This window comes from Oncorhynchus tshawytscha, unplaced genomic scaffold (genome assembly GCF_018296145.1).
Source record: "Oncorhynchus tshawytscha isolate Ot180627B unplaced genomic scaffold, Otsh_v2.0 Un_contig_13264_pilon_pilon, whole genome shotgun sequence".
Classification (NCBI taxonomy): domain Eukaryota; kingdom Metazoa; phylum Chordata; class Actinopteri; order Salmoniformes; family Salmonidae; genus Oncorhynchus; species Oncorhynchus tshawytscha.
Genome location: NW_024607513.1, coordinates 15,001 through 25,954, shown reverse-complemented (window position 1 = coordinate 25,954; position 10,954 = coordinate 15,001). Strand labels below are relative to the sequence as shown.

The 10,954-nt window shown below is 44.7% G+C and overlaps 1 protein-coding gene across 1 annotated transcript; it reads left to right on the top strand.

Moving 5' to 3' along the window:
* Window positions 1-3,845: 3,845 nt before the first annotated feature.
* LOC112239659 (homeobox protein unc-4 homolog) lies at window positions 3,846-10,369 on the top strand. The gene is made up of 3 exons (XM_042312481.1): window positions 3,846-4,328; window positions 5,096-5,271; window positions 8,254-10,369. Exons 1-3 carry the CDS (start codon window positions 4,067-4,069, stop codon window positions 9,490-9,492), a joined length of 1,677 nt encoding a protein of 558 aa, XP_042168415.1. The 5' UTR covers window positions 3,846-4,066; the 3' UTR covers window positions 9,493-10,369.
* The last annotated feature ends 585 nt before the right edge of the window (window positions 10,370-10,954 follow it).

Here is a 10,954-nt window from a genome sequence, read left to right as displayed (position 1 = left end):
GGGGTATATAGAGGGGTATATAGAGGGGTATATAGAGGGTATATAGAGGGTATATAGAGGGGTATATAGAGGGGTATATAGAGGGGTATATAGAGGGTATATAGAGGGTATATAGAGGGTATATAGAGGGTATATAGAGGGGTATATAGAGGGTATATAGAGGGGTATATAGAGGGGTATATAGAGGGGGTATATAGAGGGGTATATAGAGGGGTATATAGAGGGGGTATATAGAGGGGTATATAGAGGGTATATAGAGGGTATATAGAGGGGTATATAGAGGGGTATATAGAGGGGTATGTAGAGGGGCATATAGAGGGGTATATAGAGGGGGTATATAGAGGGGTATATAGAGGGGTATATAGAGGGGTATATAGAGGGGTAGAGGGTATATAGAGGGGTATATAGAGGGGTATATAGAGGGGGTATATAGAGGGGTATATAGAGGGGTATATAGAGGGGTATGTAGAGCGGTATATAGAGGGGTACATAGAGGGTATATAGATGGGTATAAACATAGAGAGGTATATGGAATGTTATTTTGACAACTCAGTATAAGTGGAATGATCAGTGAAAGGTGGGGGGAAATATTTGTTCAGGAAAACAGCTAACTTCCTGCATTTCAACAGAGTCGTCCATGGGGCAGAGTGACAATGATGCAGTTTTAAATCTACTTTCCTCCCAATCTACACATTTTGCCATGAGACTGAGAAAATGATGCAGTTTTAAATCTACTTTCCTCCCAATCTACACATTTTGCCATGAGACTGAGAGAAAATGGAGCAGTTTTAAAGTAACTGTCCAGTGAAAATCTCACTTTTAAAAGTAAAAATTCTGTTAACCCATTCCCAAATAATTTGGTTGCTTATCCTATACTTGTATTTGTGGCCAAAGCATTATTTTGGAGTGAAAAAAAAAAAACACTTCAGAAAACTCAACTCAAACTTGTATCTCAAACAGACTGTTTCAAAAAAAAGTATCACTATTTCCTCATAGAGGATGATGTCATCCTGAGGAGGAGGAGCTGGCATGACTATTTCCTCATAGAGGATGATGTCATCCTGAGGAGGAGGAGCTGGCATGACTCTTTCCTCATAGAGGATGATGTCATCCTGAGGAGGAGGAGCTGGCATGACTCTTTCCTCATAGAGGATGATGTCATCCTGAGGAGGAGGAGCTGGCATGACTCTTTCCTCATAGAGGATGATGTCATCTTGAGGAGGAGGAGCTGGCTTGACTATTTCCTCATGATGTCATCCTGACATTACTATTTTTAATGACAGAAGAGCTGCTTTTTAAACCTACTTAATTACTGTTTTTTTGGAAGGAAATTTTACTTTAAAGGTCCACTTTTGGCAAAAAACGCAAAGATAACATCTTTTTAACAGTATAACGGATCAATAAACCACCATAACATGATATTTAATGTTTAAAAATGGATGAATAAGATATTTGGTGACAAAATGACCTGTTCTTAACAATCTCTACAGCCTCGTCCAAAAACAAATCCTGTGAAATGAATTCAACACATACTGGAAGAGTTACTGGCTATAGCTACAGTGGCTAGCTACCGTGGTTAGCTACAGTGGCTAGCTACAGTGGCTAGCTACAGTGGCTAGCTACCGTGGCTAGCTACCGTGGCTAGCTACAGTGGCTAGCTACCGTGGCTAGCTACAGTGGCTAGCTACCGTGGCTAGCTACCGTGGCTAGCTACAGTGGCTAGCTACAGTGGCTAGCTACAGTGGCTAGCTACAGTGGCTAGCTACAGTGGCTAGCTACAGTGGCTAGCTACAGTGGCTAGCTACCGTGGCTAGCTACAGTGGCTAGCTACCGTGGCTAGCTACAGTGGCTAGCTACAGTGGCTAGCTACAGTGGCCAGCTACAGTGGCTAGCTACAGTGGCTAGCTACAGTGGCTAGCTACAGTGGCTAGCTACCGTGGCTAGCTACAGTGGCTAGCTACCTTAGCTAACGAACTAGCTATGTCGTTTGTGACGGCGCATGACCAGAATGACACATTGATGAACCACCGAAGGCACAAGGCCCATTTCTGTTTGAAAAGGGAGGAAGAAAAGGAGTTGGACTGCTGCTTCTTCGTTGTTGTCGCCATGAAGTCACCTGGTAAAAAGCCCATTTCCTGCAATTCCTCACGCTGCCATTACCTATGACGTTTCATATGCTATTTTTGGGGCGCCAGACAAATGTTGTTTTAAGTCAATTATTGGGGGGGGGGACCAATCAACCTGTTCTGAATATTGGGGGGACATGTCCCCAATCCCCGGTGGAAATTCCACCTATGAGAGAGAGGGATAGGGGGGGCACTTATGCATTTGTCTCTGATTACCATTCTGTATTCAGGAGCACGGGTGGCTTTCTGTCAAGAAATTTAACACAAAATTAAGCGGTTATCGCCTCGGGCCAAATCTGTCCCCCTTCCATACGTTTATCATTACATGTATAATCTCTCTCTCCCTCCCTCTCTCTCTCTCTCTCTCTCTCTCTCTCTCTCTGTCTCCCTCTCTCTTTATTAGGCTACATTGTGTAAATACAGCTGGACATATCTCATTTCCTAATATCTCTTCATGTCACTCTGAGTCTCTTATCAACATCATTGGCACATGTAATGATTTCAAACTATATGTTTATGACAAACACTACAACAAGGTAATGATTACACAACAAAATATCTCTTATTTTACTGAGCAGATGTCAGATTTCATTAATTGATGAAACGTGTTATGGAGGAGAATCTAAAACGGAATTCTCTCCATGTTCTTTTTATTCTAGAACATTATTAACAACTGAACGAATTATTTTACTGACAATTCAAAGATCGCAGCCTACGGAAAATCAGTGTAACTTTTTAGTGAATATTTTGATTTCCCCGCTTCAAACCTTCTATCCTACAGCTGGCTACTAGCAACTCAACGCCCCGTGATTCTGTTATAGTCTGTTCTGCTACTGCGCGCCAGTGTTCCGGGTGAAAAATCAACACAAGGACGCGGAATGTTACGGTACACCAACCAACTAATCACCTTTAAAAACAGTAATGGTGCGTGTGCATGTGTGTGTGGGTCCGCCCGTGTGTGCGTGAGCGCGCGCGCGAGTATGTGTTAAGTGGCGGGGTGGTGGAGTGTAGGGGGAGACCGGGAGAGCGAGAGGGAGGGAGAGACAGAGAGGGTTGTAGTTTTAAACGCAACGTGACAGCCGGTTGTAGTTTTAAACGCTGACGTGACAGCCGGGGAAAGTGTGCATGATGAAGCTCCTTGATGCTCAGCAAGGATGTAATCGGAAAACATCACTTTCACTGGGTGAGACAGAGGGAAGGAGGGAGAGAAAATGTAATTGAGAGAGAGGCAGTGGGGAGAGAGGGGGGTAGGAGAGAGAGAGAGAAAGAGAGAGACTAAACGCGTTTCCTTAAAATTCGCTTTCACAAAATCACACCACCACCATGATGCTGGCGACCATTCCTGTTCTAGATGTGTTTGTTGAAGAACACATGAGAGATGTGTGGGAGGTAGAAAAAAAAACATAATTTTCCGTCTGTTTTATAATGGATCGCCTTTCAATGAGCTGCCTATAGCAGCACTCTTCCCCTCCCCCAGCCTCCCATGTCCATGTTGTGACAGGGCTTATATTGTTTGTGGAGGCCGATGTCAGGTGTAATTAGTAATCGATATGGAAAAACGTTTTTTTCCCTCCATCTCTCCCTCTCTCACACGAGCCATAACCACGCCTGTGACGTTACCCGACCCATTAGCGTTTCTTATTGGTCCAAAACTCCCCGAGCCGCGGAAGGCCTAATTAGGGGGGCAGGAGAGGGAAGATGACAGGAAGGAAGGGGGGTGATGTCTGGTAGTATAGGAGTAAAAACTCACTGTCTATGTCTGTTCCTGTTTTATAGTACAGCTGCGCTCCGTTGGTGTCTGTCTGTCTCTCTCTGTCCTCCCTCCTCCCTCTCTCTCTCTCTCGCTTCATCCCCCTCTCCTTCCCCTCGCTCTGCATGTTCACCCACACTCCCTCGGTCAGACGCCTCACTTCGGCCCCTCCACCGTCCGGGCCAGTAGCATGGACAGCCGGATACTCGAGCACCCCCACGCCCAGTTCGGAGGCTCTCTGGGCGGAATGGTCGGTGTTGGTTTCCCCTACCACCTGGGACACCACCACGTCTACGAGCTCGCCGGTCACCAGCTACAGTCCGCGGCCGCCGTACCCTTCTCCATAGACGGATTACTGAACGGCTCGTGCTCGGCCTCGGTGTTACACGGCTCCGGTCCTCTACTTTCCTCTGGCTGCGGGATTAACGGAGATAATCAGTACAAACTCTCAGGTAGGTTGGAGGCATGGGCGGAGGAAGGGATGGAAAGAGAGAGAAAGGAGTGATACACGTCTGGAAATATTGGTTTGATATTATTGGCCGTAGAGTGATTTTAGTTTCCATGGAAATATGGCATCTTGTTAATGGAGAAGCTTTGCATAGAACCGTTATCTAGTTGGGCTTTTAAAATCAACTCTTGTTTTATTTTGGACTATTTTATAAACTCTGAAATGTAATGTTCAACTCAAATCTTATTATCGATTTTTGATTAATTATGTCATAATTACAACCAAGTATTGAATGAGAAAAAAACAACAACACGAAGCAAGTGCTAATTTCCCAACAAAACACAGTGCATTCTGCTGTGCTGTTTAAATGGATGATTTATATATATTTTTAAATGGCTAGTGTTTTTCAGAAATAATAAAAGTTATATCAAATAAATGCATTTCTTATTTTCGGAACAGCCATATAACTCAACACTCCAACTAGACTCCCTCCGATGGAAATGGACGCGTCTACATCCCAACTCACTGTAGTGGCCTGTGATGTTTCAGCAACTCAAGCAGGAGAAAACAGAACAAAACACACATTCAGCATTTCTCTGAACTATAATCGATGCTTTGTGTAACAAGCAATTTACTGAACCGTTTAGTTCACGATGGCTTGATGTAGCTGAGAGATGGTTGTTGTTGTCGTAGACTTGTTTACCGAGCACACATGTCGTCAGTTGACACTACCACCTCTTTCTCTCTCTCTCTCTGATCGTTTCTGTGTAGATTCGGGGGACCCAGATAAGGATAGCCCCGGTTGCAAACGGAGACGCACGCGGACCAATTTCACCGGTTGGCAGTTGGAGGAGCTGGAGAAAGCTTTTAACGAGAGCCACTACCCGGATATCTTCATGCGGGAGGCGCTCGCGCTGCGGCTGGACCTAGTAGAGTCCCGGGTCCAGGTAAACAAACAACCCCCCCCCCCCAAAAAAAAAATATAAACACATTTAATTAAAATACATTTCTACTTGCACTTTCTTATCAATGCCATGTTCTGTTGTTGAAAAGTAATACCACGTTCTTGAGGAATATTCTTCGAACGTGTATTTTATGCGCGAGAACAAAAAACTATTCTTGGATTGTTGGAGTCATTTCTCAGTTTGGTTTGAAGTGTGTAATAACCAGGCGTCTATAGCCGTGTGTTCAGTTTCATCAATAATCCCCATAGTGAGATATTAGTGAGACAGCTATTTGTCAATTAAAGACCTATTGAATTATGCATTAACATACAGTATTGATTTATGAGGTCATAAAAAACAGTTCCGTTTACTGAATGAACCAGAACGCTGCTGAGGGTTTGATCTCTCAACCATAACACATATATAATAATAATAATAATAATAATAATAATAATAATAATAATAATAATAATAATAATAATAATAACATCTCATATATCACGGTTGTTTTTGCATTTAAAAAATATTAATTGTTAAGATAAATTGTGAATTGGTAAAAAAAAAGATATGATTCCTTTGTTTATTTGAATTTGTAGAGGCTAAATTTGTGGGCTACGAATTCATGTCAATTTCTATTTTGAAATCAAGACAATTTGTAATTTGTGTTATGCTGTTAAAGATAATTAGAAGATAAAATAGGCCTACATTATTATAAATATTACAATTATTTTTATTAGTATTATTATTGTTTTGTCTTATTATTATCAAGTTCGATTTTTAACTTAATATAGTATTCCCATAATTTATTTTTTAAAAACAACAACTAAATGTTCATTAATAAATCATCTATAAAAACAGTTTTAACCAAGTACAAATATTCCCGACAAAAAAAAATAGTAACCCGTAATTTGTCCAGCATGCTTTTTAATTATTGGATAACCAATAGGACTCTGTTTACGGAAGTACTGTAAAAACACCACCTTTAAACCTCTCCGGCTGTGTGGAGTTTTAGGCAACATTTTTGCTCGTCAGATATAAGGAGAATCCGATCCCTTTAATACCATAATGAGCTGGCTTTATTGACATGGCTGTCCGGGACCGAATAAAGCTGTAGACCAGCGATAACATAGCCTACTACTTAATTCCTATAGGATAGATCTATAGGCTGCACAAAACGCACTCACTCTCTCTCTATTTAACACGTTTTAGGCCGATCTAAAAACGACACCTCCACAATATCAATGCAAAAGTTTTAAAATCCCCCCACTATTTTCAACGACTTCCTTTTCATTTTCCCACCAGGCTCAGATTTGTTTGTGTGCTTAACGGTGATGTGCGTATTTGATGTGTTTACTAATTGAGGTATAACTTGGTGGAAATGTAGACAGACAGGAATGCTGTTGGCTTGGTGTTTTGGGGGGCTTTGGTTTAGTCGTTGTGTTTCCTTGTAAAACTAAACGAGCATGGCTCTAGTGTGTGTGTGTGTGTGTGTGTGTGTGTGTGTGTGTGTGTCTTGTTTGGGGATTTCGCCTCCTTTAAACCACAGATTATTATTCCTCCAAGCTGCTTAGTGCTTCTTTATCGGCAGCAGGTTCTTGCACGCGGAGATATTCACCAACATTACAAATTCATAAGAAACACGGCTATTGTCATGTTGTTTCCGTCGACGCACCGCATTATGTGACAAACACGCAGCCCACTTCTCAATCTGAACGCTAACTCCCTGCGTTATCAGCGCCGAACATGCGGGGCCGTGTGCGCTGTGAGGCCGGACGGTGTGGGCTCACAGGCGGCGGGTCCCCCTGGCACACCGCGGTGGAAAGCTGCTCTCGGAGCGGTGGTAGAGGGAGGGGGCGGGACAGGGAGACGGAGGCAGGATGAATTGAGAGGGATAGGCCGAATTATCTACGGTGGAATTAAACGTAATTGGGAGAATTAGCTATCACACTGACTCTCGATTGACAATTAGAATGGCGCATCTGTGGATAGGAGGAGAAGTGGTGATGTGTGTGTGTCGGTGTGTAATATAGACGAGGCCTATTTGGCGACTGCCGTCTGTTATTGGATATATTGGCCGCATTGTATGTTTGTGTCAGGGCTTCAGCTGCGTTTTAATCGTAATTAGGTGAGAGATGGTGGGAGAGAAGACGAGCGAGAGAGAAGGGGGGGGGGCCCTTAACTTCTATTTGTTTTCTTTGGGGTCTCAGTGTTTCTCAACATGGACTAGTCTGTTAATTAGTTATGATCCGGTTGGATTTATAAATACTACAAACTGCACCTCTGGTCTGTCATTTAGCAACAACAACAACAACAATAATAATAATGATAATCAATATTTCAGGATGATGGGTTCTTGGTATATTTTGATTTAAAGCTGTTATTTTTTGCCATGGATATCTACATAATATTATTGGTTGAGATACATTTTACGTCAGTTTATTCATACTTTTATCGAATACAAAACTATTAATACATTTTATTAAAACAAATATTTTACTCTAGCTTGTAGGTGGAACAAGTTGAGCCATGATTAATTTCACTACTCAATCTGTGGCCTTGTTTTACATGACTTTGGAGAGAAAAGGAGAGAGAGACAGAGAGAGATTCATCCCAACAAGATGCATAGAAAATTAACTAAACCAATTTCCCCATTCTTGGCTCCCTGTGTGTGTGTGTGTGTAATGTGTGTGTGTAATGTGTGTGTGTAATGTGTGTGTGTAATGTGTGTGTGTGTGTAATGTTTGTGTGTAATGTGTGTGTGTGTATGTGTGTGTGTGTGTAATGTTTGTGTGTGTGTGTAATGTGTGTGTGTAATGTGTGTGTGTGTGTAATGTTTGTGTGTGTGTGTGTGTGTGTGTAATGTGTGTGTGTGTGTGTAATGTTTGTGTGTGTGTGTGTGTGTGTGTGTGTGTAATGTGTGTGTAATGTGTGTGTGTGTGCGTGTGTGTAATGTGTGTGCGTGTGCGTGTGTGTGCGTGTGTGTAGGTTTGGTTCCAGAACCGGCGCGCTAAATGGAGGAAAAAAGAGAACACTAAGAAAGGCCCGGGGCGCCCGGCGCACAACTCCCACCCGACCACGTGCAGCGGAGAGCCCATGGACGCCGAGGAGATCGCGCGGCGCGAGCTGGAGCGTGCAGAGAAAAAGAAACGGAAACAGGAGCGTAAACTGCTGAAGTCTCAAAACAAGTTACTCTCCGGTGACCTCTTCCACACACCCGGCGGGTCAGACAGCGACAGCGGCGCGTCACAGATCACCGACAATGAGCAGCAGCCTTCATCCGACTGTAACGGGAGCCGCCTTCATTCTGAACCGGGAGGAGGACACCACCACCACCACCAAACGGAACCAGATGGCTGTGAACAAACTCAGACACGCCCCCGGTTTGGTCTCCTCCAGGACCAGCACCACGACCACCACCACCACCACAACAACCAAAGAACCGCAGGGGAGATAGGACCGGGACCTGGGGTCCAGCAGCAGGTGTCCCCGGGCAGCACGCACGGTCCTGGACTCGGCGCCTCCAGGTCCTCGGGCCACCAGAAACTAAACCCGTTCAGCGTGGAGAGCCTTCTCTCTGACGCCACACCTCGCCGGAAACCACAGCTGGACTTCAGCTCGCTGTCCAATCAGAGGCCGCTGATAGGGAAGGGTCACTTCCTGTTGTACCCCATTACCCATCAGCCACTGGGCTTCATTGTCCCACAGACGGCCCTGAAAACCGGGCTGTGCCAGGACAACAACAACAACAGCAGCAGCGGGCCGAACCCAGGACAGGGACAGAGATGTGTGACTAGTGAATCTACAGGTTATACCAGCTCTCATCATCTGGCTCATTTGGGCCTAAACAAACCCCTTCACCACCACCACAATCATGTTAGTAACTGTGTGGACAGGAGCGGGAGTGAGGCACAGCAGGGAAGTTACAACAACGACGGTCCAGACTCCGTTTCCCCCCCACCACAGAGCTCTGTTTCAGTTCAAACGACTTTAACGAGAACCAGTTCAACTCAGTCCAGCACGGGTAGTGACGGTAGCCGCGAGGTTGACGACCGACCGGGTTTGTCACGAGTAACGGACGTTAACGACTGCCAGAGTGAGCCCACTGGGGAGGGCACAAGAGAGGACTCGTCACCGGAGCCCTTGCGGTGTTCTGGCGCCAAGCCAGAGAGTCAGGCGGAGCACGAGGAGCCCGGGACAGATGGAGACGAAGTCGACATGGACTAACGCTGGTGCATTATATAAACAGAGACAGAACCAACCGACCTGCGCAGCTACATCTAAACATTCCCAAAGCTACACCTTTTAAAAACATATCAGACAGACCTACTCTATTGTTGTGTATTTTTTTTTTGAACAGATTCTCTGATAGATTCAGACGGCAATGTGTTGCCTACTACTTTCCAAACGGAAGTTATAGACACGTCCATTTCAAAAGGAGAAAAAGACTAAACATCTCAACACAGAAAAACAACAGAAATCCTCAAACATTGTACATTTCTTTTGAGAAATTATAAAAAAATAAAAAATATTTATATATGTAAACATTTTGATAAATAAAGTTATTGTTTAAATGAAATCCCTGTTGTTTTAGAGGACCATTGAACCAGGGACAGGAGAACAGTGTTTTAGCCTTTATTATAATGGGGGATATATCAGACTGGTGTTGGCCTGACCGTTGGTGGTGGGCTAGCGCTTGGTTATTGTTGTTGTGTTTTTTTTTATAGCGGATACATCTCCCTTTTCTCTCTAGTCAAGTCCGACTGGCTGTTTGTGTTTAACAAAGGTATTCATTTGAAAGGCCCCCATCGAAATGAGGTTATGGGCTGGGGGCTATAGGACCCTGCAGGCCCCCTCGCCCTCTCGCCTCCTCGCCTCCTCGCCTCCTCGCGCCTCCTGCTGACTTTTGATATGAAAGTAATTATTTTCCCACCGGCTACCGCAGGTTTCCGGGGTTCGGTTGGATTTTTAGCCCAAAGGGTTATTATACATGAGCGATTTCTAGTGATATGAAATCACATAAACTCCCTACAATAATAGAATTAGCATGAAAGGCAGGGGTGTCAAATTGAAATTGGAAAATAATAGCCCAGGCAGCTGCAGAGAGAGAGAGAGAGAGAGAGAGAGAGAGGAGAGAGAGAGAGAGAGAGGGTAGAGAGAGAGAGGGAGAGAGAGGGTAGAGAGAGAGAGGGTAGAGAGAGGAGAGAGAGAGGGTAGAGAGAGAGAGGAGAGAGAGAGGTTAGAGAGAGAGAGGGTAGAGAGAGAGAGGAGAGACAGAGAGAGAGAGAGAGAGAGAGAGAGGGGGTAGAGAGAGAAAGCGAGAGAGAGAGAGAGAGAGAGAGAGGGGGGGTTGTGTGTATGTGTGTGTGTCTGCGCATATTGGACAGGAGGAGATGAGGAGGGAGATGGGGATTCGTGGGGCGGAATTTTCATGTGATCCATCCCCTCCCCTTCTCCCTCCCTCCCTCCCCCATCCCTCCATCTCTGCCTCCCCGGCTGGGCTTCCAGCCCCTTGTAGGCGGCTATATTAAGATAGATGTCCGATGATATCCCTCATTGTTCTGTCACTTATATTGATGTCGTGGCGCTATCCCGCTATTGATCATGTGTCGCGCACATAATAGGACAGGCAGCGGCACGGCGGCGTGCGCCTCTTTACAAAAGCCAGGCCACGCGGGCTTCCTTCCCT